A 20,850-nucleotide genomic window follows, 5' to 3' on the forward strand; every position below is an offset into this window, starting at 1 on the left:
CTACACCTGCGATCAATTAACAATATAAAAAAAATCAAACCCAAACCCACACATACACAATTTATAATTACATAGTTTGTTTCATATATCAGTAACCACAAGGCAGTTTTAACTGATATATCAAAGAGACTGATGGACATCATTTTAGGCCAAAATGACTGTTAGTCAATGACAACACATCTAACATTTATGCAGTAGTTTATTTTTCAAAAGGTGCTCCATATTAATGTTAACTACAGGTGAGACATGAAGCAATTTGCTCAGCATGATTAAGACCAGTGGTTGACTCAGATACAGAGTTTTATCTCCACATCCCAATTCAGTCCTTGTATTGACTGTTATCAGAAAGACAGCAATCTGGGACAGTTTGCCTTTGATTCTTTTGGTTCATCAAAAGGTTACAGAAGGAGGTCTCAAGTCTTCTCCTCATAAGCAAGACATTATTAAGACACTGGGACAAATGATTTTTTAAATATTCAATAGGTGAGATGAACAGTGCATCTTCAATATTATTATCCAGCCACATGGAAAGGAGTGAAGTGTCTGCACTCATTTGTACCTTGTTTTTATGCTGCATAGTTTTCAGTATGGCTCAGAATAAAATAAACTTGGATGAATTTGAAACTCCATCAAAGAACTATCAAAGACTAAATTAATTAGTCTTACCGAAGGATTACATACATTTTTTACAACATACTCTTAGAGGCAAGAATTTTTGGTGACACCCATGTTAGATATCCAACCTTTCCTAAAACTAGGAGATCATCTTTTCTGTAGTTACATTTCTGAAGTTCAACAACAGTGAAATATCCTCAAAATTACATCTACTATGTCTTTTTACTGCTTTTTCTAATCAGTTCCACATGGAACTTTTGAAAGCCACAAGATATTGCTTTGGGAACAGGGAAAAAGACAATTTCCAAAGAATGAGTATGTTCAGCTGATTACAGAAGCAGATGATAGCAACCGGTGTGAAGACAGGGTGGCGCAACAGAAGTGCAAAGTAAATTGAATTTTAATCAAGACATTGATAGAAACTCCAAGTTCTGTGGTTGAATAAAAACTTTCTCTAAACGTGCTGTTACTTTTCCTTGTGCATTTAGATAAATACAAGTTACAACAAAAAAACTTGACTGTTTTATTAACTTACCCAGGAGCAATATTGATAATCTGTGAGTTACATTAACAAACGCACGGCGAAAACGACACCTGAAAGACATCTTTGGACTAGTGGATTCCAGATACTTCACATCTGTCACATTAGTGACATTCATCTCATTAGGGTCATTGCTGAGACACCTATTAAAAAATATACAGTACTTATGAAAAATGATACATTCTCTTAGAACAAATTAAGCTAAGAACTAAAGACCACTTACTTTATGCCAACATCTTCCCCACTATTCAAGATCCATTGTAATGCTCTGTTAAGTACACTTTCATATTCTGGATCTAAATTCTGTCAAAATACAATATTAATGAGTAATTTCATAAATAACCGGGAAGTTATCATGCCACAATAAAACTGAGATTCTGCACAGATTAGTAGCCAAAACAATGTTGTTTTGTTCCTGATTCTTCATATTTTGAGTGACTTCACTGCACAAAGTAAATTTATATATGCTATGAGCAGTTATCAGACTCACCAGTATCCCTCATACTAAGGACTGTTTGAAAAGTCAAGCCACATTCACTGTTTAATTAACAATTCTAACCTACAAGAAGAAAACAATTATTCAGCCACTAGGCGGCGCTCACTGAAAAAAAAAAAATCTACCCCAAGAATAAAACTCCAAACAGATCCAAACGCTGCTGGAAATGGATCTTGTAAAAGCAGTTCCAGGCTCTGATCTTTTTTAAGAAGCTTGAGTAAAATCAGGTTTTACTCATATTTTGCAAACAGTTCAGTGTTCGTAGATCAAGAACTGACATCACTATTTAGACATTGACTTTTTTTTACTTTTAATTATTTGGTATCGACTCTAATAGGAGAGCATCCACTGCTGTCTGAGCTAGGCTGTCTCCATAGCTCACCTTGAGTGTTCTTTTGCATAAAAAGAAAAGCAAAATGGAAGTTACTATTATATTTGAAATTGCACTCCCCAAAAAAGATTTATTTCCATCTTTCCTTTGAACCTCACATAATGTAACTTGCCTAGAATTAAAGCATAAGCACATAAAAAACTAGTAACTATTTCAGTTTGAGATTAAAGTATGAAAAAGTAACTGAACACAGAAATTCTGTAAAGGAGTTATACTCCCAAAATGAGGAACTGTATGGTTAAATGAGACTTCCTGCAAAGTGACAAATTTTCATATTAAATTTGAGCTTCCTAGCAGAGCTAAAACAGTTATGATAACAACTGTCCTTCTTTCAGAGTAAGAGACAGTCAAGACAATCAGTTCTATGGCATCAACTTAATTTTTTCCACAATACAACTGGTTTTAACAGATGTAGATCATAATTGCCAAACTATAAACTAGTGTTAGCAACTTCTTTGGGATGCTCTCAAACATTGCCCCTTTTTGTCTACTAAGTAAAGGATTGCCAAAATGTAGAATTTCTACAAATTTGCATATTACATATACAAATGTATATGTACATTTACATGTATATGTACATGTAAATGTATATGTACATTAACTCCTCCTCATCCAATCAAAGAAATCTACTCTCAGCCTCTTCAAGTAGTTTTCCACTGTAGGGTACACCAATATGGGCTAAAATAAACCCTAGAGCTGTCAAGACAAGGCAAGAGTTATCTTTTACTTGGGGAGTAAGGCAGGAGAATGACAGCAGGGAGTGGGATTTCATACTACTACACACTGATCAAATTAACAAAAAGGCCTTTTTTGACCATTTCTATTTAAATGAATTAGTGGCCATCAATGAATGGCCTCTCCACACAGCTGCTGCCTGTCAGTCTCTCTGCACAGATCCACATGTCAACCCCTCTTCACAAAGAAAGGAAGACAGTATTCTTTATACTAAGTCTCAAAAACCAGTATACTCGTTTCTGGAGAAGCTTCTAGATATTTGAATTTTATAAGTTTATTATTTTTATGTTGGTCAACTATCTCCATCAATCCAAATCATGTCCTGGTGTTTTAATGAAAGGGAAAAAAGCCCTGTATGCCATTGAAGCACTACTAGCTACACTTTCATTGAAATTAAGCCAGTTTCTTTCACCTTCCCTCTCCTCAAATATTCCCTACATCCCCAAATAAAAATTATATGTAGCACATGTTAAAGCCATCAATTCCAAACATTTCCAAATAATACTAAGTAAAATTTTAGTCAATACACTAGATATGAAACCAGGGCCTTACAAATTGTAACTTATACAAATCTTATATACAACCAATTAAAAGTACCTCATTTGCTTACTTTTAAATATGCAGCTGCCTCCTGGACGGTAAGGTTTCTTTGAACAGAGCTGCCACATTCATGTTCCCCTGGTAAAATGAAAGCTTTTGTTTATTTTGATCTATAATTACTGCATTATATAAAATAAAATCACCTAAACGCAAGTGTCCGGTTAACATAATTTACACAAGCAGCAGTAGCACAGTAATTCTCATAAGTTTCATTAACAATATATAAATTTCTCTGCATAAATTTCTCCTTCAAAGAAAGTCTAAAAACCCTGATGATTGTCAAGAGCTAATAATATGTACAAATCACATCAATGCAACTTCATGTACTGCTCAAAAAGTGTATTTCAGTATTTACACCAAAAGTAGAAAAAAAGGTAGTATGAAGAACTACGAAAAGGACATTACCACAAAACAGTTGCTGTACCCTGACTCAACTTCTAAATAATTCCCATTTACTCTGAAACGTGTATCATCCATTATAGAGACCAGGTTCCAGTCACAACACATCCATAATAATATTTCAGGCACTATGAAGTTACTACATTTTAGATTGGTATAGTTATCACAGTAACTCATCACCTGCCTGAACACACACAAAATCTCACTATGGCCTGAAACTGGTGCTTTTACTATCTCCTAATTGATTTTGAATGTATGCAGAAGTAGCCAGGAAATAAGGTATATGCATAGTCACTCTGCATAGCAACATGCCATCATATATCTGATCTTCTTTGCTAAACTAAAGGTACATGATTCATAAAAAGTGACAGTCATACCAACACAAACTCATACAGAGAAAGAAAAGGTCTAACACCAGGCTTTCATCTATCACTAGGCCATCATTTCTGAAGAACTATCAGCAAGTGGCAAATCACTGTTTTTCGATCTTTCATAAAAAAAAAAGAAACCTAAATCTTGACATCTGTAACTACGCTTTTACTGTGCCAAAACAATGACAGGAAACAACAAATCCAGTCTTTCACTGGCTCAGGGTTACACCTGCCTTACCTTCTTGAAGCTATACCAAGTTGTATTCTTCCCAAAGCTATAGCAAGGCTATGAAAATTTAAGATACTTGTGCTTATATAAAATGTAAACCTTTGCTTATATTGGAATACTCTTTAAAAAGAGCAGCTTCAAGTACTAATTCCCTACACAAATGAGAACGTTCAATGCAATGTAAGCAAAAATTAGGAAACAGTAGCAAGTCATGGAGAAGCACCTTCATGTCTCATTCACAGTAGGGAGTGCCAGAGAACTAAGTGTTTCTATGAAGCCAAAGTCCTTCTCGGACTGCTAAAGTCTTGTTAAAGTACACTTCAACAGATTTAAGCGAACTTGGTCTTGCAAGCACATTATCACAACAGGCGTGCTCTTCTCTTACCGTTGGGATATAGAGAAATAGGAACAGCATTTTAAAGAATGCTCAGATGCTACCTGGCCTAGAAGTGCTGCTGGAACTAAGCCTGTGTGCATGCATGTATTTTGAATCAAGCACTGAGCAGAACGCTTTGAAAGATGTTTCACTTGATAATTAACATGCAATGTGTCTTAGACGTTCAAAGTCCCTGAGTCTACTGTTATAGTAAATCTACAGAGATCAAAACTACTGCTGAAAATTGGTACCACTTTTGCCAAAAAACCACTCTACTTTTAGAACTCAGCACCTGAATTGGAGTTATGGGCTGTTCTTGTACATAATTTAGGCAGACATTCTTTTTGTACAGTATAAACTCTACAGCCTATAAATTTAGATGTGTAATCATCAGTGATTTCATGTTTCAAGATTAGCAGACTTGAAATAACTATAAATCATACTCATACAGTCTCTGGTGTAAACATACTGTTCTAAATCTAGAACTTATTTGCCTTCTTCCAAGAATTATGTTTATGCAGCACACAACCAGCACACGGACTTCACAGCTTCTGGTCTCATCTTGAGAAATCAGAAGACAGTTTTCTCTCAGTCATGCTTCTGAAATTTTTTTCAGACTATATTCCCTCTGAGCAAGTTTAACAATCAAAAACACCTTTGCTGTCTGGGCTCTGACAATGTCTAAGGCCCATCAGTTCAAATTTCCCCTCACACAATACTGGGCGGGGGGGGGAAGCAGGAGAGGAATAAAAATCCCTTTCATCTTGCCTCCCACTCTCAAAACAAGTAAGCTAATCACAGTTATGAAGTTTCAGTCCTATACAAAAAGCTATTGGAGATGCAGTTTCTCATTCCAACACATTTATTGCTGAGAACCATTTAGCAGCTTTCTTCTAAAAAACTCATGAATTTGAAAGCTTACAGAAAGGCATTTCACAATTCAGACAACCTTCTGTTTTACTGCAACAGCAGGATATTCCTATATGCCATTTCAGTCACCGCTTTAGCTAATAGTTCTGCAAATGAAGGCTTACTTTGAATAACTTAGGTACAATCATTAACCACTTAGCCTGGAAACCCACTTTCCATAGTCTGAGCCAAAAATGTTTCCCAGCTGTTCCATTTGAGGCCCTATATCCAGGAATAAAACTGAAGCTCAGACAAAAAAAACTTTACACAAGTTTGCTGCAAGATACATCTGAGTTCTTTGTAAAAACTGCCTCTCTGTTAAAATGTCTATTGCAAGTTTACAGAAAGCATGGATCTTTCTGCTTGAACTTTTCTTGGGCACAGATCACTAATTTCAGCTTCAATCAAAGAACCATTCTATTTGCTTTCATAGGGAGGCAAAAAGTAACATCCCAGCAAGGATCACAAAACTACTCTTTAGTTTATGTTAGTGTACTTGGGCAAGCCACATAAGAAGTTGAGGAGTTGTCCTAGAAATACTACCAAAAAGCAACTAAAGCTTCTAAAGAAATATTTAAGTCTGTTGTCTCAATTGCTTCTAACACAGAAACCAAGTCAGATCTCCTTTCCCATGCAGATTATAATATTTGAAACTGACTTTCATTTAGGCATTTAACTTATGAACTGCAGCATATTCAAACAGAAATATTCTGTTTTCTATAACTGCTTTACACTGTAAATAATTTTCTCATTTGGTACCAAAACCCAGTGGAAATCTAATTCTTCAAGGAAGACATGGATTTAAGCACAGATCCCTAGCTTACAGCTTGACGTGATACAGTCAATCAATACAAAATAAGCAATGTACAAGGTCTCACATTTGCAGGTTACTTGCAGCAGGACACTAAAGTGGGGAGCTGAAGAAAAACAGGAGCAGAACACGTTGCAAGAGCAAGTAAGAATGCCCAATCTCCCAAAGGCAAACTCAAAAGCTGAGTAACACCGCAGAACATCAGAACTTGCTAAATTTGTTCAATCACTGGTATCAATTACCGTATCAATTACCTGAAGAACTTAAGATTAAGGAGAGTGACAGAATAGAGAGCCTGTGACAGCAATCAAATACAGTAGCTGACACTTGAAATTAATATTAAGTAATATTTAGTGCTTTGCCAGGATTTTCTTGCAGCCCTGCATTTAACAGTAAGCCTTATTACATATGAAAGCCTAATTCACCCCTGCACCTCAAGGACCTGTGCTGTGCATTAGGTTAGAAGGAAAACATCTAAATCCAACAGGTGATCACACCATAGAGAATGCCAAGCAAAAGAAACTGCTAACTAAAAAATCCTTTATCTACAAGAAAGAAGGGTCATACCTAAGGGTAGCTGGCTGCTTCTTGTGGATATACTGGTTAGGTTTATTCCTTTTGCAAGTCTGAGTGAAAATGGATGTGATCTATTGAATCTCTCCATGAAAGACCAAGACATCCCGTAATTAATATATGCCTGAAGAAAGTCTAATTTAAATAAAGCGGGTATTTTGGTTTAGCAGAAAGTGTTAGGCACTGAAATATATACTGTCTATAAAAAGTTGCTGTTTTGAAGAATGGCTAAACTATTCAAGACAAGAACACAAACTTCAACTGAGACCTGGATGAGTCTCCCCTTAGTGTCTTATGAGGTAGACATTATGCACTGTAGGTTTGGCAGACTAGTAATTCTGAGAACAGTGATGCATTAAAAGGCAATCTATTTTTATATAGGATAATTAAATAATTTCACATCATATCAGAGCATCGCAGTACAGAATAGGTATCTACAGCTGGAACACAGTACATTAAGTCAAATAAAATTAATGAACTGATATGCTTTTTGTTTCTTCATATTCTACCTTCTAAAAGCCCCCTCACTCTCCAGTTGAAGTTGACAAGGCAAGAAACTAGCTCAGTAAAATTATAAGAAATCTAATAAAACAGAACTAAAAATCAAATTTCGAAGGGACCATCTTTATGGTAGTCAAGATCTTGAATAACAGAACAGATTACTTCAGGTTTCCAGCCTGTCTTTTTAGTATTAATAGTTATAACATGAACAAATGACTCATAGCCAAGTATGAAATGAGAGAAACTTTTCCAAGTATGCAGAGAGACCTGAAAAGCACCATTTTTATTAAAACTATATTCCTTAACTTCTGTCTCTTTTGAAGTGGGGCACTATGTACACCAAAATCCTGTATTTCCTTTGCAGCTTTCTCTGTTTTATGCCTTTTAAACAGCTTCCAGATATTGTGCCATGTCTACATCAATATGGTATTCAAAAATGGATGGCAGACTTCTTCCTCTCATACCTTAAGAAACTTGGCATTGAGGATAACTTCTGTCTAACTGGAGATGAATTACGTCCTTCTTCAGATGGTATGAAAGTTACTCTCCTGAGCAACCAGGAAATCTCATGATATAGCTTCAGTCTGTATCATCTCTTCAGGGTTATCATTAACCAGAAGGGATAGCTATATTTTTTGAAAGGCATCATTGAAGATCCTCGTGGTCAGAAATAGACTAACAGAGAGTAATGCACCTTTGAGATCTGGGGAAGAAAGCAGCTATCTTGGAGCACACAAATTCCTTCTCATAAGGCAGAGAAGCAAATATTTTTATAGGTCTACATGCATTTAAGTAAGCCCCAGCTAATAAAGAAAATTCCCTTCCTTTCACAGATGTAGAAATTAGGTGTCACACCTAAGGCAAGTTTACCGTATGGTCCTTGGAGGGCCAGATGACACACTAAGCAAAACCAGCAAGCTGTTACACTCTCTTCAAAAAACAGAGGGAAGCAGCATGACAATGATCAAGCAAGGAAAATCAGCTTGAACACTGAGCTGAAACATGCTGTATGTCAGGCAACAAAGATGACTACGGGATTAGAACATCTCTCTTTTGAGGACAGGCGGAGGGAGCTGGACCTGTTCAGCCTCGAGAAGAGGCAACTGAGAGGGGACCTTTTCAATATCTGTAAATATCTGAAGGCAGGGTGTCAAGAGGATGGACCCAGGCTCTTCTCAGTGGTTCCAGGCAACAGGACAAGAGGCAGGGCAGAAACAGATGCACAGGAAGTTCCACCTGTATATGAGCAAGAACTTCTTTACTGTGTGGGGTAACCACACACTGGAACAGGTTGCCCAGAGAAGTTGTGGAGTCTCCCTCACTGGAGATATTCCAGAACCATCTGGACACAATCCTGTGCAATGTACTCTAGGATGACCCTGCTTGAGCAGGGAAGTTGGACCAGAAGACCCACTATGGGCCATTCTGTGATTCTGTAATGTAAACAAAAAGAAATGTGTGGGGTTTGTCCAAACATATATTTATGTGCTGCAGATATTGTAAATGCTCTGGAAACAAAAGCTTTCTGCTGGAAGATTATTGTTGCAATGTGAAAGGTATTACAAAGGTGCTCAACTTTCTCACAGACTTTCTATAAAGCCTTGAGATACTGAATTGTTGGTTTCATATCTGACACAGAGTTGTTTCCACATTTTTTTATGTTTGAGAAATGTCTGTAGCACCTGATAACAATGACAACGCTTTCTTGGTGAAACCTGCTGTTGCAAAACAAATAGTTGGCACAAAGACCAGTAAGGCTTCTTAGACACATTATGAATTAAATAAGCAAGAATAATAAAAATGGCTTAATAGTCATGTAATAGACTCAGCTGTAATTCGCATTCACCAGAGGCCAAAGTTATAAACACAGCCCTAACTTTACCATTTCCTGATTGCGATGTGTAAGTTATCTGCACAGTTTAAAGCTGTGTTCGTTACGACTCTGGATAAAACCACCCTACTTTTTACTTTGAATATTCAATAATACTAATCCTAAACACCATCTCTGACACATTACTATACACAGCACTTTTCGTTACTATGTAATTAATATGGTTAAGTTGGACCTTTTAGTCTAACAAGGTAAACTTGTTCAACCACTACTATTCACTTTATTAGTAACCATTTTATCATTGTTGCAAAATATTTTGGGTTTCACCTTAGTGAATTAACAACCTTTAAAAAACCCCCACATATTCCTCTCCATAAAGCAAATTTAAGCCTTTTAACAAAATCAGATTAATAAAGCATTAAGGTATTAGATCAAAAACCCCACGGGATCACAATATTCAACAGCCTATCCCATTAACTAACAAACATTGCAACAAAAGGTGCCACACTGTGTAAGTTGTAAAGTGAACTAGAAACAGGATTTCTAGTTTCCCAATACAGAACTCTAAATGGCTATCACTTGTTGCAAATCACTATGTGAGCATTGACTTCTTTGTAGCTGTTGCCAAACACTGTATCACAATATTTTTAAAGTGTTACCTGCTACTTGTGCCAATTTGTCATGAAGCGCATACAAGCTCTTCATGAGGTTTCTTTCATGTTCCTGGAATTAGAAAAACATATTTATGTCAAAACAAACAGTAGTAGAGATATACTTTTTTCCATTTACCCCAAAAATCTTTATATACCATGAGAAAAAAAATGGGTTTTACACATACAGGTAGAAAGCTGTAATGTTTCGCACATCAGCAATGATGCAGGCAACGTATTTTGAATCTAAGTATTCACTCCATTGAATTTTCAGGTCTTGACTGGAACTAAACTAGATTGTAGTGTGGACTCCGATGGATCTGCCAGCTAAAAGCAACTGATCAAAAGGTTATTTTGATACTACTGAAAGAATAGTGAAATGACCCAAAAGAAATTTCTGTTTTGTTTGGGGTGGTTTTTTGATAACTACTATGTAAAAATAAGAGTTTTATTCTTAAATGTGCAGAGACATTTCATACAAGCCACACTAAAGTACTGGTCACATTCTGGCATAAAATTCCAAGCAAAGGAAGATTTCTACTGTCTACCTTCAAACTACAGTAACTTAATTTAAAAAACAAACAAACAAAAAACAAAACAAATGCAAACCACAACAGAAAGTTGTGGATAATACAATCTTGTTGATACTTCCTGCATACGTCACTAATATAAAAAGGCCTAATTCCCAAAATAAGTATGAATATGAGATATAATTGTTACTTGCAGGGGAGTTAAACTTACCAAGATATGAGCAATTTCATTAAGATATATCCAGGAACATTTTATTTAGAAGGAAATATTCAAAATATAGACAAAGAACATGTAATTAGATACGCATACAATTGCATCCACCAAAAACCATTCTGAAATGTTGGGCTTGAAGTTTTATCAAATGGCTGAGTTAAGACTAGAGTCTTCATTCAAAAAAATATGCAAGAAAAGTAATTTTCCAGTTTGTGCATCTGTTGATTATACTCACGTTGGAAAAAAGAAAAACACATATTAAGCTCAATTCCCTGATGCACTAGCACTGTTGACATAATTTTAAAATGTGAATGGTCCAACTTTTTTTTGTAAGAAAACTGATACCAAAAAAAGCAGAATATTTCTTTCATTGATCAAACAATTGACAAATTATTTCCCATCGGCATTACCAACAATTACCAGCACCCCCTCTCCCTATTCTGGTCCTACAAATCCATCATTGAGATTAAATTGATGTAGTTGGTGCCTCAGGAAACAAACCAACCTTACTAACTCATTTCCTGGTTGGAAAACAGTAGGCATGGCATAAGAGGAAAAACAGTCCTTCAGCACACACACACCACCAGCTGTACTTCAAGTTCCATTTATTTGCCAGTAGGTACATCCATGACTTCATTAATAGCTACACTGAAATGGACATGTGAAATACTGTTGTGACCAACTTTTTCCTTTTTCAAATTAATGATTGGGCCACATAAAGGACAGAACTAAACAGTATAATCTTCATAGCTAGCAATCAAGCATGGAATACAATTACTATGGAACAGTGCCATAAAAACAGGAGAAAGTAACATACAGAAGAGGTTCTCAGGCTGCCACGTCCAGTATACAAGACGCATTCTCTCTGCACTACTAAAGTAATTCTGAAAGAATGCCCAGAATTTACCCAACAAAATTCAAAAGATTCATTTGTTCAAAAGAAACATTTTCTATCCAAAAAACTAGCCAAGGCTACCTACTTAATATGCTATTATTCACTTCTGGAGAGTTCAATCCTAGACATGAGGAAAAAAAACAGCAACTCACACCAAACAAGAAAAAAACAAATCTCAAACAGTAAACAAAAAAAAAAAAAAAAAAAACACAAAAAACCCCCAAAAAACCAAAATCCTCCACAATTCTCTTGCAATACTTGCTCATATATGCCTAGCAAAAGCAGATCATTACGTTTACAGTCCAGGTCAGAAGAGAGAATCACCAGAATGCATGCTGCAGAATTAAGAATAATACAGATAGCTTCAATGGTGAGATCTCAAAAATGGGTAGTCTGATATTTCAGGAGAAAAAGTGAATATAGGAACAAGTAACAGAAAGTGAAAAAGACAAACTTTTAAATCCATTTTCTGAAGGATGCTAACCCTTTCTCTCTTATAGCACTAAATAAGATTCTGGAGTTTCATGTCAATCATCTCTTACCAGCTGTGCTTTCAATGTTCAGAAGCCAAATGGTAACAGTAAGAGACAGACTACCAAATTTAGTCTCAAAATTTACAACACTTTTTTTTTTTACAACACAAATTATGTAATATTTTCTTAGTATATAAAGCAACCAGCATGCCACAGCCAATTTTGTAATCCTAGTTATATTGCCCAAGATGGAAAACAAAAAAATTAAAAACATCAGTTACAAGAAGTGCATTTATTTCATGCAAAATATTCTAAAACTGCAACATTCTGAACAGATCTATATTGCTTTTATACAATCATGTGAAAGATCAAAATCTCACTATTAAGTGGTTTTACTTACTTGTATTTTCTGTAGTTCTTCACTAAAAGGATTCTTGACTGTCAAAAAAAGAAAAAAAGTAATTCACTCTATAGAGTCTGAAAACACTAAAAAGGTATACCAACACTGTAGCTTTATGACAACAATATAATAGTTAAATAAAAACAAAGTCCATAATATGACAAATAACAATTAGACATCTATTAACCTTTGCCCTAACTCTGCATTTGATAATGCAGTATAATAGCATTAAAGTTAAACCAGAATTTTGCACGCCTGCAAATTTCACAGCTTTTTCCACCAAAAAAAATTGTGCTTGCCATTTGCCAAACTCTTCCTTTAATAACTCAATTGCATTGAAATAAAAATTTGAAGGCTTTACATTTTAGTGTCCAGCTTAAAAAAGTAAAACCACTTTTTGACTAAGCACTAATGCACGCAACAAAGCTCTACAACTCAGCATTTTCTGTTTTAACAAGAGACAACACACTGAGAGCTCATGCACTCCTATACGTAAAGATAGCCACAAAACATCGAGTTGTCTCCCCAACAGTCGTCTCATTGACAATATCTTGATTTCTGAACCATAACCGTGATTAAACTGATCCACTCATTTAGTTATAAATGGGAAATGTAAGAGGAATATAAAGGTGGACATACTAGATCAAATCATGGCAAGATTTCTCATTTAGGAGAAATGGAAGATAGAAAAGAAACTAAGGACCAACTTAAAAACCAGGGTCCCCTAACCTTAGCCAAGTGTAACTCCATCTGGATAAGAAACTGAAAAAAAAAACTTGTAAGAAAAAAATTAATTATTTGTAAAACAAGGTGATTTTTATTAACTGCACAAACTTCCATAGCACTCTTGGCAGCAGAAAGATGTTGACCCTTTCACCTTAGTTTTGAAAGAAAGTTTTGAAGCAGGAGCAATTACCATTTCTTTGCTCCTATATGTAGTAATGGTAAGGGTCTTATTGCTACAGTTACAACCAACAAATGATGTATAAAACAGAGGGACTATGAAAATGCTTTCTGAATGAAGAAAGCTTGACTCCCTGTAACTTTGCAAACAACAGTCTGTCCATGTGCCTGGGCTCATAGGAAAATTAATCATGTTACCTACCCAGCAGCAATAAACACTGCAGGTTCTTCCAATACAGCAAATGGGGGAAAAAAAACCCAAACCACCCAAACACAGGGACTGGTTTTCACAGACATCCAAATACTTGATACAGATATAAGATTAATTAAAGATGTTAGAAGCAGATACTGAAGATTCGTGCAAACCAAGCCCTATAGCATTTCATGATTTCATTATACAGGAGCAAATTCACAGCCATAACCTACTGGATTATCAAGTTACCAACTTAACAAGGTTTTATGTATTTCATTCATTGACTCAACAGAACATGCCCAGTACACTAAACTTTTAATCTGAATAGCCTAAAATAGGATTAGAGAAACAGACCAAGGCTTAAGATGACTGCCAACCTCCCAGTTTGATTGTTAGTTATCCAGACAAGGATAATTACGGTCTCCAAGGTCAGTCTCATTGAGCATACAGGAAATCTTGATTCATTGGAAGGAGGGTACACACACGAGACACAACTATGTGTAAATTTCAGTACACCTGACTGACATATTTTAGCACTGATGAAAGCCCTGGAGCAAACACATATGCAATACTTTCATGACTGCAAAGACGCAAACTGTCAGCTGCAATTCTACATATGCTAGGGCAGCACAGCAATTAAGTGGAGACAGTGGTGGTGGCTAGATTTTTCCAGCATCACAATCCCAGAGTAAAATCAATCTCACATATGGGCAACTTCATATTTAGATAAATTAACACCTCGAATTTAGGAAGCAAACCAAAGGAGACATCAATGTTTGCCTCTCCTTTACAAATACATAGTGGTTACAGCGCCCAAGAAAACCAATCACCTCTCCTCCAAAATTACATATCGCAAACATTTAACAATCCTTGTAATTTCCTATTTTAATTCACGCTGTAGGATTTCCAGGAAATCCCTCTGAAGTTACTGATTTTATGGCAAGTTAAAGAATAAGTGAGATTTTATACATTTTATATAAGATGCCATACAGTTTAGGACAACTGATGCCTTAAGAGGCCAGTATACTAAATACAACTGCAGCAATTTATCAGCAGCTACATACGCAATTAACAACTGTTAATCTATCTGCATCTATTTATCACATAACCTTGATTCACTTGAGTTAATAGGGCCACTCCTTAACTACTTCAGTAGTTCCTCTTCTGAATCCACCCTTCTTTCTTTTGTCCAGAGTCTAAGCTCTTACCAAACCCTCCCACAAGCTCCAGTCACAGATGTAAAGTTCCCATCTACTCCAAAATGTCTAAAGTATTTCAACATATTCCATCAACATTATTGGTTCAAAAGCTTTCTTGACAGTTTTTAAAATATGTAACTATAGTTGTAAGAGTGACAAGTTCTTGTTCTACCAAACTAAACATGAAATTAATAACTAATAGAAGGCATTCTTATGTGAGTATATCATACTTCCAAGGCTCTCCTCAAAAGGGGTTTGATATCTCTACTATGCAACAACAATTACCAGCCTTGGAAGTCGTCTATCAAGATCACATTCTAATGGCTTCAAAGAACAAATTATCATCTACTCATACTACAAAGCTAAAAACAAGAGAGATAGGAGATTCCTGTTTTAGAAAACTGAGTGTTGTCCCAGAGGGTCTTCTCTCCAGATTAGCCAACTAACAACCACATCCACAGCTCCTAAATAAGGAGAGATGCAACTACGTGGACATGGCAATCCATTAGAACTCCCCAGACAGCAGCAAAACTGTGAGAAGCATGGCAGTTTTACCTGGCCACATGTACATGTCAATACTAGCTGCAGGATAAACATGCAGAAGTATTTTTATCGGGAAAAAAAAACCTCAAAAACTTGACAAAGGGCACCATACCAACTCCCTCAAAGCACTGTAATACCTAAACATTCCAAGCTTGGAAGCTTGACACAATGGGAGAAGAGCATTACTTCTGGAAAAGTGTAGTGGTAGTGAGATTCTTTGGCCAGACATCGAAGGAAACAAAAAGTAAGCACATCATGGGATGGCATCTTCACATGAAACTGGATTTCAGAACAGGAAGAGGTACACTATTTAAATCCAATTTTTAAGAAGTTTTTTTATTTAAATGCTAGTTAATCGAGAACAAGGCAACAAGATTACCAAAAAGCCTGTGAAAGAAATCAAAGCAGCACACAAATACTGTCCCAGGTTGATGGAAAAGACTACTAATGAACCTCAGAAGTAACTAATTTACACATCTTGCTGTTGGGACAAGCTGTAAATTATGACTTACAGATTACTCGAATTTTTAAGAGCAGCAGAATTGGTCAGTCTCAAAAAACAAAAAGTAACCAATACAAAGCTAAAGGTCACCACACAGCTCCAAAGCATTCCAGCCAAAGCTGTCAACAGAAATGCACATACCAAGCCATCTCACAGAGAAGCTCAATGTTAGGAACAAGAGTGTCAACATACAAAGTTAATGTGCACTAGAATTCTGCAGCCACTATCTTTAAAAATAAAACCGCTCAGCACCACCATCTCTCATTTTCCTCCCTAATACATTGATAATAATTGCAGATAGACACAGTACTTAGAAGGGTTCATTTTCTTCAGTAAGATAGACAGGGAGCACAAAGTGGAATTTCTCCTCTTTTTCAAAGCACGGTATAACGGACATGAAGTTACAGCCTAATTGCAGACATTCATGAGCACATAAGTCAACTTTCATAAACTCTTAATGATACAAGTTCCAAAGACTGATATAGCTCCATAGGCAGTCATTCCTAGAAAGAAGATATGCACAAATAAAAATACCATTGCTTAGGACATAAGCGATAAGTGATTCAGTTACACTCTGGTCACCAAATTAGGATGCCAAAAAGTAGCTAATCCTTCCACTACAGCTATCTCTTAGATACTGTGGCACCTTGCCCTGAATAGTGTTACCATTCCTGCAGTTTCTGTATTCAATACACTTCAACAGACAACACCAAAACCTCAGTGTGAAGGAACAGTTACATCAAGACAAATCAAGAATTTAACTAGCCCGGAATCCTGCCTCCAGCAGTAGCAATAAGTTTTACTCTTTTCAGAGACACCTGTTCCTAACTGGAAGGGGGAAATAAACAGAACAATGGCAAAAATGAATGTCAGAACATAACAATAGAAAGTATATGCTGACAGAGAATAGTCTTCCTGTCAAAAAAAAATTTGCACCTCAGAAGCTTCCAGAGACAGACAGAAGTGGCTAGGTTTTTTTCCTCCCTGAAGTATCGACTCCAGTGTATTTTTCCCTACCAATTTGTCTAGTCCCACATGAACCACATAAAGCTCTTAGCTTCAACATTAAGGTCATAAAGAGTTCCACCACTTAAATACACGTGTGAAAAACCTGTTTCTGCTTCCTTTGAACATGCCACTTGTTAAATTCAGAAACATGTATCTTTGTATCAAAATAAGATAATCACTCCATTTAGCCTCTCCACAATATTCATGCCTTTACTTCATTCCTCAGTCTTTCCCACTTTCCTCACTCTTCCCATGAGTCCTATTCCTCATTATGAAAGAACTTCTGAAGCTTTTTGCAGCTATATGTCCCCTCCAACATTTTTGACATTTTTAACAGAACCATAATAATGCCATAATGTATTTCTGAATGTACAGATAATTTGATTTAATAAACAGAAAAGCAACTTCTCGATGCAACTTTAAGGAGCTGTAAAGCCACAGCTGCAGAAACAAAAATGATCCTAATTAACCCGTAAGCACTTAGTTTCTCAGTGTGATGATACTAAGCGTCAGATACCATTCATCCAAGGATTCAGACTGTGCACTACAACACACACTTCCAAGCTAGCAACTTCTGCAGAAGCAAGAATGTTCCTCCCTGAAAAGTACTTTTCTCTTCCCCATCCACCATGCCATAAGCAGACCAACCCCAAAACAGAAGAAGTAATTTTTCCAAAATTTGACTTGTAAAGGTGTGTTCAGTAAGTGGATAACCTAATGCTTTCCATTAGATTGTTTTCTTCTTAAAACAAATACATTAGCTGGATAATATACTGCTAACAGAGGAAGAAACAGTATTGGAGGTGCTGCAATCAGAAATGGGTCTTTAGCCCAGCCTTGTTCTACATGACCTTGAAAAAACAAGTTCTCAATAATTTTACAACCCAAGTACTTTCAACATCAACTAACAGATCTGTAACTTTTTTTCTAAATCTGGGGTAAAGGACTGACTCCACCCAGTGACATACTGTGTGTCAAGGACAATTCTAAAACATTGTCTCTTAAAGTTCTCAACCCTAAAATGCCAGAACACCCAAACAAATAAGTTACTACAGGAAATGTTATTCCAGAGTTCCATCTTTCAAACTGTTTAAACAAAACAATCTTGCCTTTATTTTCCTCTCTGCAATTACTCAACACTCAAAACAGACAAGCAGTTTTGCATGACCTCCATCTCCAGATTGCGCTAGTTCAGGTAGAAACCACTTTGAATCACTAGGCTAAATCTCTGTGCTTTGATTTTAAGACACCAAATCATACGTTCGGCTGAGCAATTCCTTTATTACAGGTCATCTTTGTGTGCTTTGGAAAAGGTCTTTCTATTTCTAAATGAGAGCAGCACAATATGTCACAACGATTAGTGAACTCTGCAGCTGAATCTTTCCTTAACATCTACTCAGTTTTTCAGCTGGCTCAGCTTAAAGAACTTCTATTGATACTTTTTTCTGAATCTGAATTCATTCTGTTTCTGAATAGGCAATATAAGGATTGACAATACAACCAACTATTTCGTAATCACTTTTTTTGACAAAACCCTCCTCTAAAAGAATTACAACAATCATACTTGTGATATACAGTTCAGACACATTTTCTATCAGCCCTGAAAATAAGTCTTCACTATTTTAGGTCATGCCAATTCGGTCCTTATTTAAGAAGAGATAAGAGTTTTGGGAAAGCTTCTCATCAGATTATTCAGTTTCACTATAATAAAAACATTAGTTTCATTCTAGTACTTGTATTAGTGATTAAAAACATAGAAATTTGAAAAGTTTTGTGATTAGAAGATGACAAAGATGAGCTTTCACTGAAGAATCAGCAGTTAGTTTACCAGAATTACCCATATTAGCTAAAGAGAAGCAGCATAACTGCCCGCCTCAAATTGCAAGAGTTTGCAGAACTCAAAATCAGGATGAGCTCAGCAGTAATTCACAACATATACCACTTGACTGGAGACGCATAACAGCAGGCAATATTCAGTAACTTCCACTTTTACTCCACTGGACTAAGACTCTTTAGAGTTGGCAAATCTTCCAGGCTGTCCAGCATAATAGCTGCATTTGTCTGATAGCATAATCTAACTGGCTCAAATAAAAATTATTATCTGAAGGGAACAACTGGACTAACACACCATTGTTCTTTACTCAGCTGAAGAATCTGTTTGAACTAAGACTTGCAATGTTGCTATCATAACTGTTTATTTAACAGGTTATACCTATTAGTTAAAAGGTTACATCATCAGTTGGTGGACTAAGGTGTACTAGCAGTAGTATGTGCACTTTTGAGCCAGGTGGATCTAGAGAGCAGAAAGAACCTTGCTTGGCAAGAAACTCATCTGCCAAACGGAAACATCAAAAAAGAGGACAGAAAGGAAGCACAAGTGACTCTTACCAAGATCTCAAACACTAGGGACAATAAAACCTTAACACGACATTGGCACATGAGAGCTCCATAGTATGTAAGCTGTAGTAGTAAAAAGCTCAGTGCTTAAACTATAAAAGTTTACATAAGATCCTAACTCTCTTTCCTCAAACCATGTATCTCATGCTTAAGGAAGATGGCCATATAGATACTAGTCTGATGTCAAGGCTTGGGAAAGCAGCTCAGTACATTCCCATCTCCTGAATGGCAAAGGATATCCCATGCTAATTCGTTCCCTTTACAGAAGGGATAGGAAGACACCACCTGGCCTCTGGTCCTCAAATCACCAGGACAGCTCCTTCCCAGGGCTGCTACTTTCATGTGATTTCCCTCCAGATTGCTCTCCCAAAAGAATGCCTTTAATACCACACATCCTATATAGTAGAAAAAAAAAGTCTGGATTTTACATCTCGTTGTTTCCTCACCCTGCTTCTTCATGTGCATTTGCACTCAATCTGCACATTTTTTTTGTTAATTCAATAAGCATCACCTTTAGCTGAAGGTCAAGAGAAAAACCACAGTATTTAAAATTATAAATAAAAAAATACATTAGTCACTGCATTGTACAATTCCAAAGTACAGAGACACATCTGTGCTCAATGTAAACAACCTAAAAAATAGTCTGTAGCATTTCTGCAGGGAGTACCACCTTTGATGGAAGTCAAACTTAACAGGTACTGATCATAATACATCCCTAGGATCATCAAATTGGACTGTGCATATACACCTGCCCATTCTGAAAGAACGAGCCCTCAGGAGTACTCAAAAGATTAGTATTTCTTTTTTTCAAAGTGAAATGAAAAACCCTTAGGCTCAAGGGACACTGTACAGACAGTACAGCAGTATGGCTCTTTTAGGTGTTCTCAACACTCTATTTTATTTTTTTCTGAGTTTATATCAAAATTAACATTCATCTGTTATTATATGTAAGATACAAAGTACCCAACATAGCTCAGATTCCCTATTTCCCCTAGTGATTTACAAACACCTTTATCCACATCTGCTTTTACATAAGCTGATGTAGAAGCATAAGTACTTCCCATACTTACAGATAAGAGAAACAAAACCCAAAAATAAGTGATGATACTAGTTCCTTCTCCAGAAGGAAATCTGCATCTCTGCCCTCTTTTTCTCAGCTAGGCAAAGTCTCGCCAGGACAGCATAAAATTCCTTTGACAACCCCACCACACCCCTAAAAAAAAACAAAAACAAAACAAAACAAAACAAAACAAAACAAAAAAAAAAAAAAAAAAAAAAAAAAAAAACACCAACCAACAAAATCAACTAGCTTTTTCTTTGAAATTCACTATGTCTCTCTCCTCCAGAAACTTTCTTGGGTGCACACCAAAACAGGAACAGATTACAATGAACCAGATATACTCTCCTTTTCAAGATACCACCAAGGAATTTCATAAATCATTTTTTCATATTTACAAAGTAACAGTAAAGTATTTCCAAGGAATTTGCAAGAATGAGAAACAGTACAAGCAAGACTGCCAGACTGGCCTTTCCCCATAATTAGGTTTGACTGTGGACTTCCACAG

The 20,850-nt window shown here is 36.3% G+C and overlaps 1 protein-coding gene across 1 annotated transcript in view; it reads right to left on the minus strand.

Annotated features, from left to right (window-relative positions):
* LEMD3 (LEM domain containing 3) overlaps positions 1-20,850 on the minus strand; it is a 45,563-nt gene that overhangs the window by 15,002 nt on the left and 9,711 nt on the right. Inside the window, exons 2-6 of the mRNA XM_027741493.2 lie at positions 12,541-12,578; positions 10,038-10,101; positions 3,389-3,456; positions 1,380-1,459; positions 1,151-1,299 (exon numbers count right to left, since the gene is read on the minus strand). Coding sequence (XP_027597294.1) covers positions 1,151-1,299; positions 1,380-1,459; positions 3,389-3,456; positions 10,038-10,101; positions 12,541-12,578 — 399 coding nt within the window. The remainder of the gene's footprint in view (positions 1-1,150; positions 1,300-1,379; positions 1,460-3,388; positions 3,457-10,037; positions 10,102-12,540; positions 12,579-20,850) is intronic.

The sequence above is a fragment of the Pipra filicauda genome, unplaced genomic scaffold (assembly GCF_003945595.2).
Source record: "Pipra filicauda isolate LSUMZ 115617 unplaced genomic scaffold, ASM394559v2 scaffold93_size3172892_pilon, whole genome shotgun sequence".
Classification (NCBI taxonomy): domain Eukaryota; kingdom Metazoa; phylum Chordata; class Aves; order Passeriformes; family Pipridae; genus Pipra; species Pipra filicauda.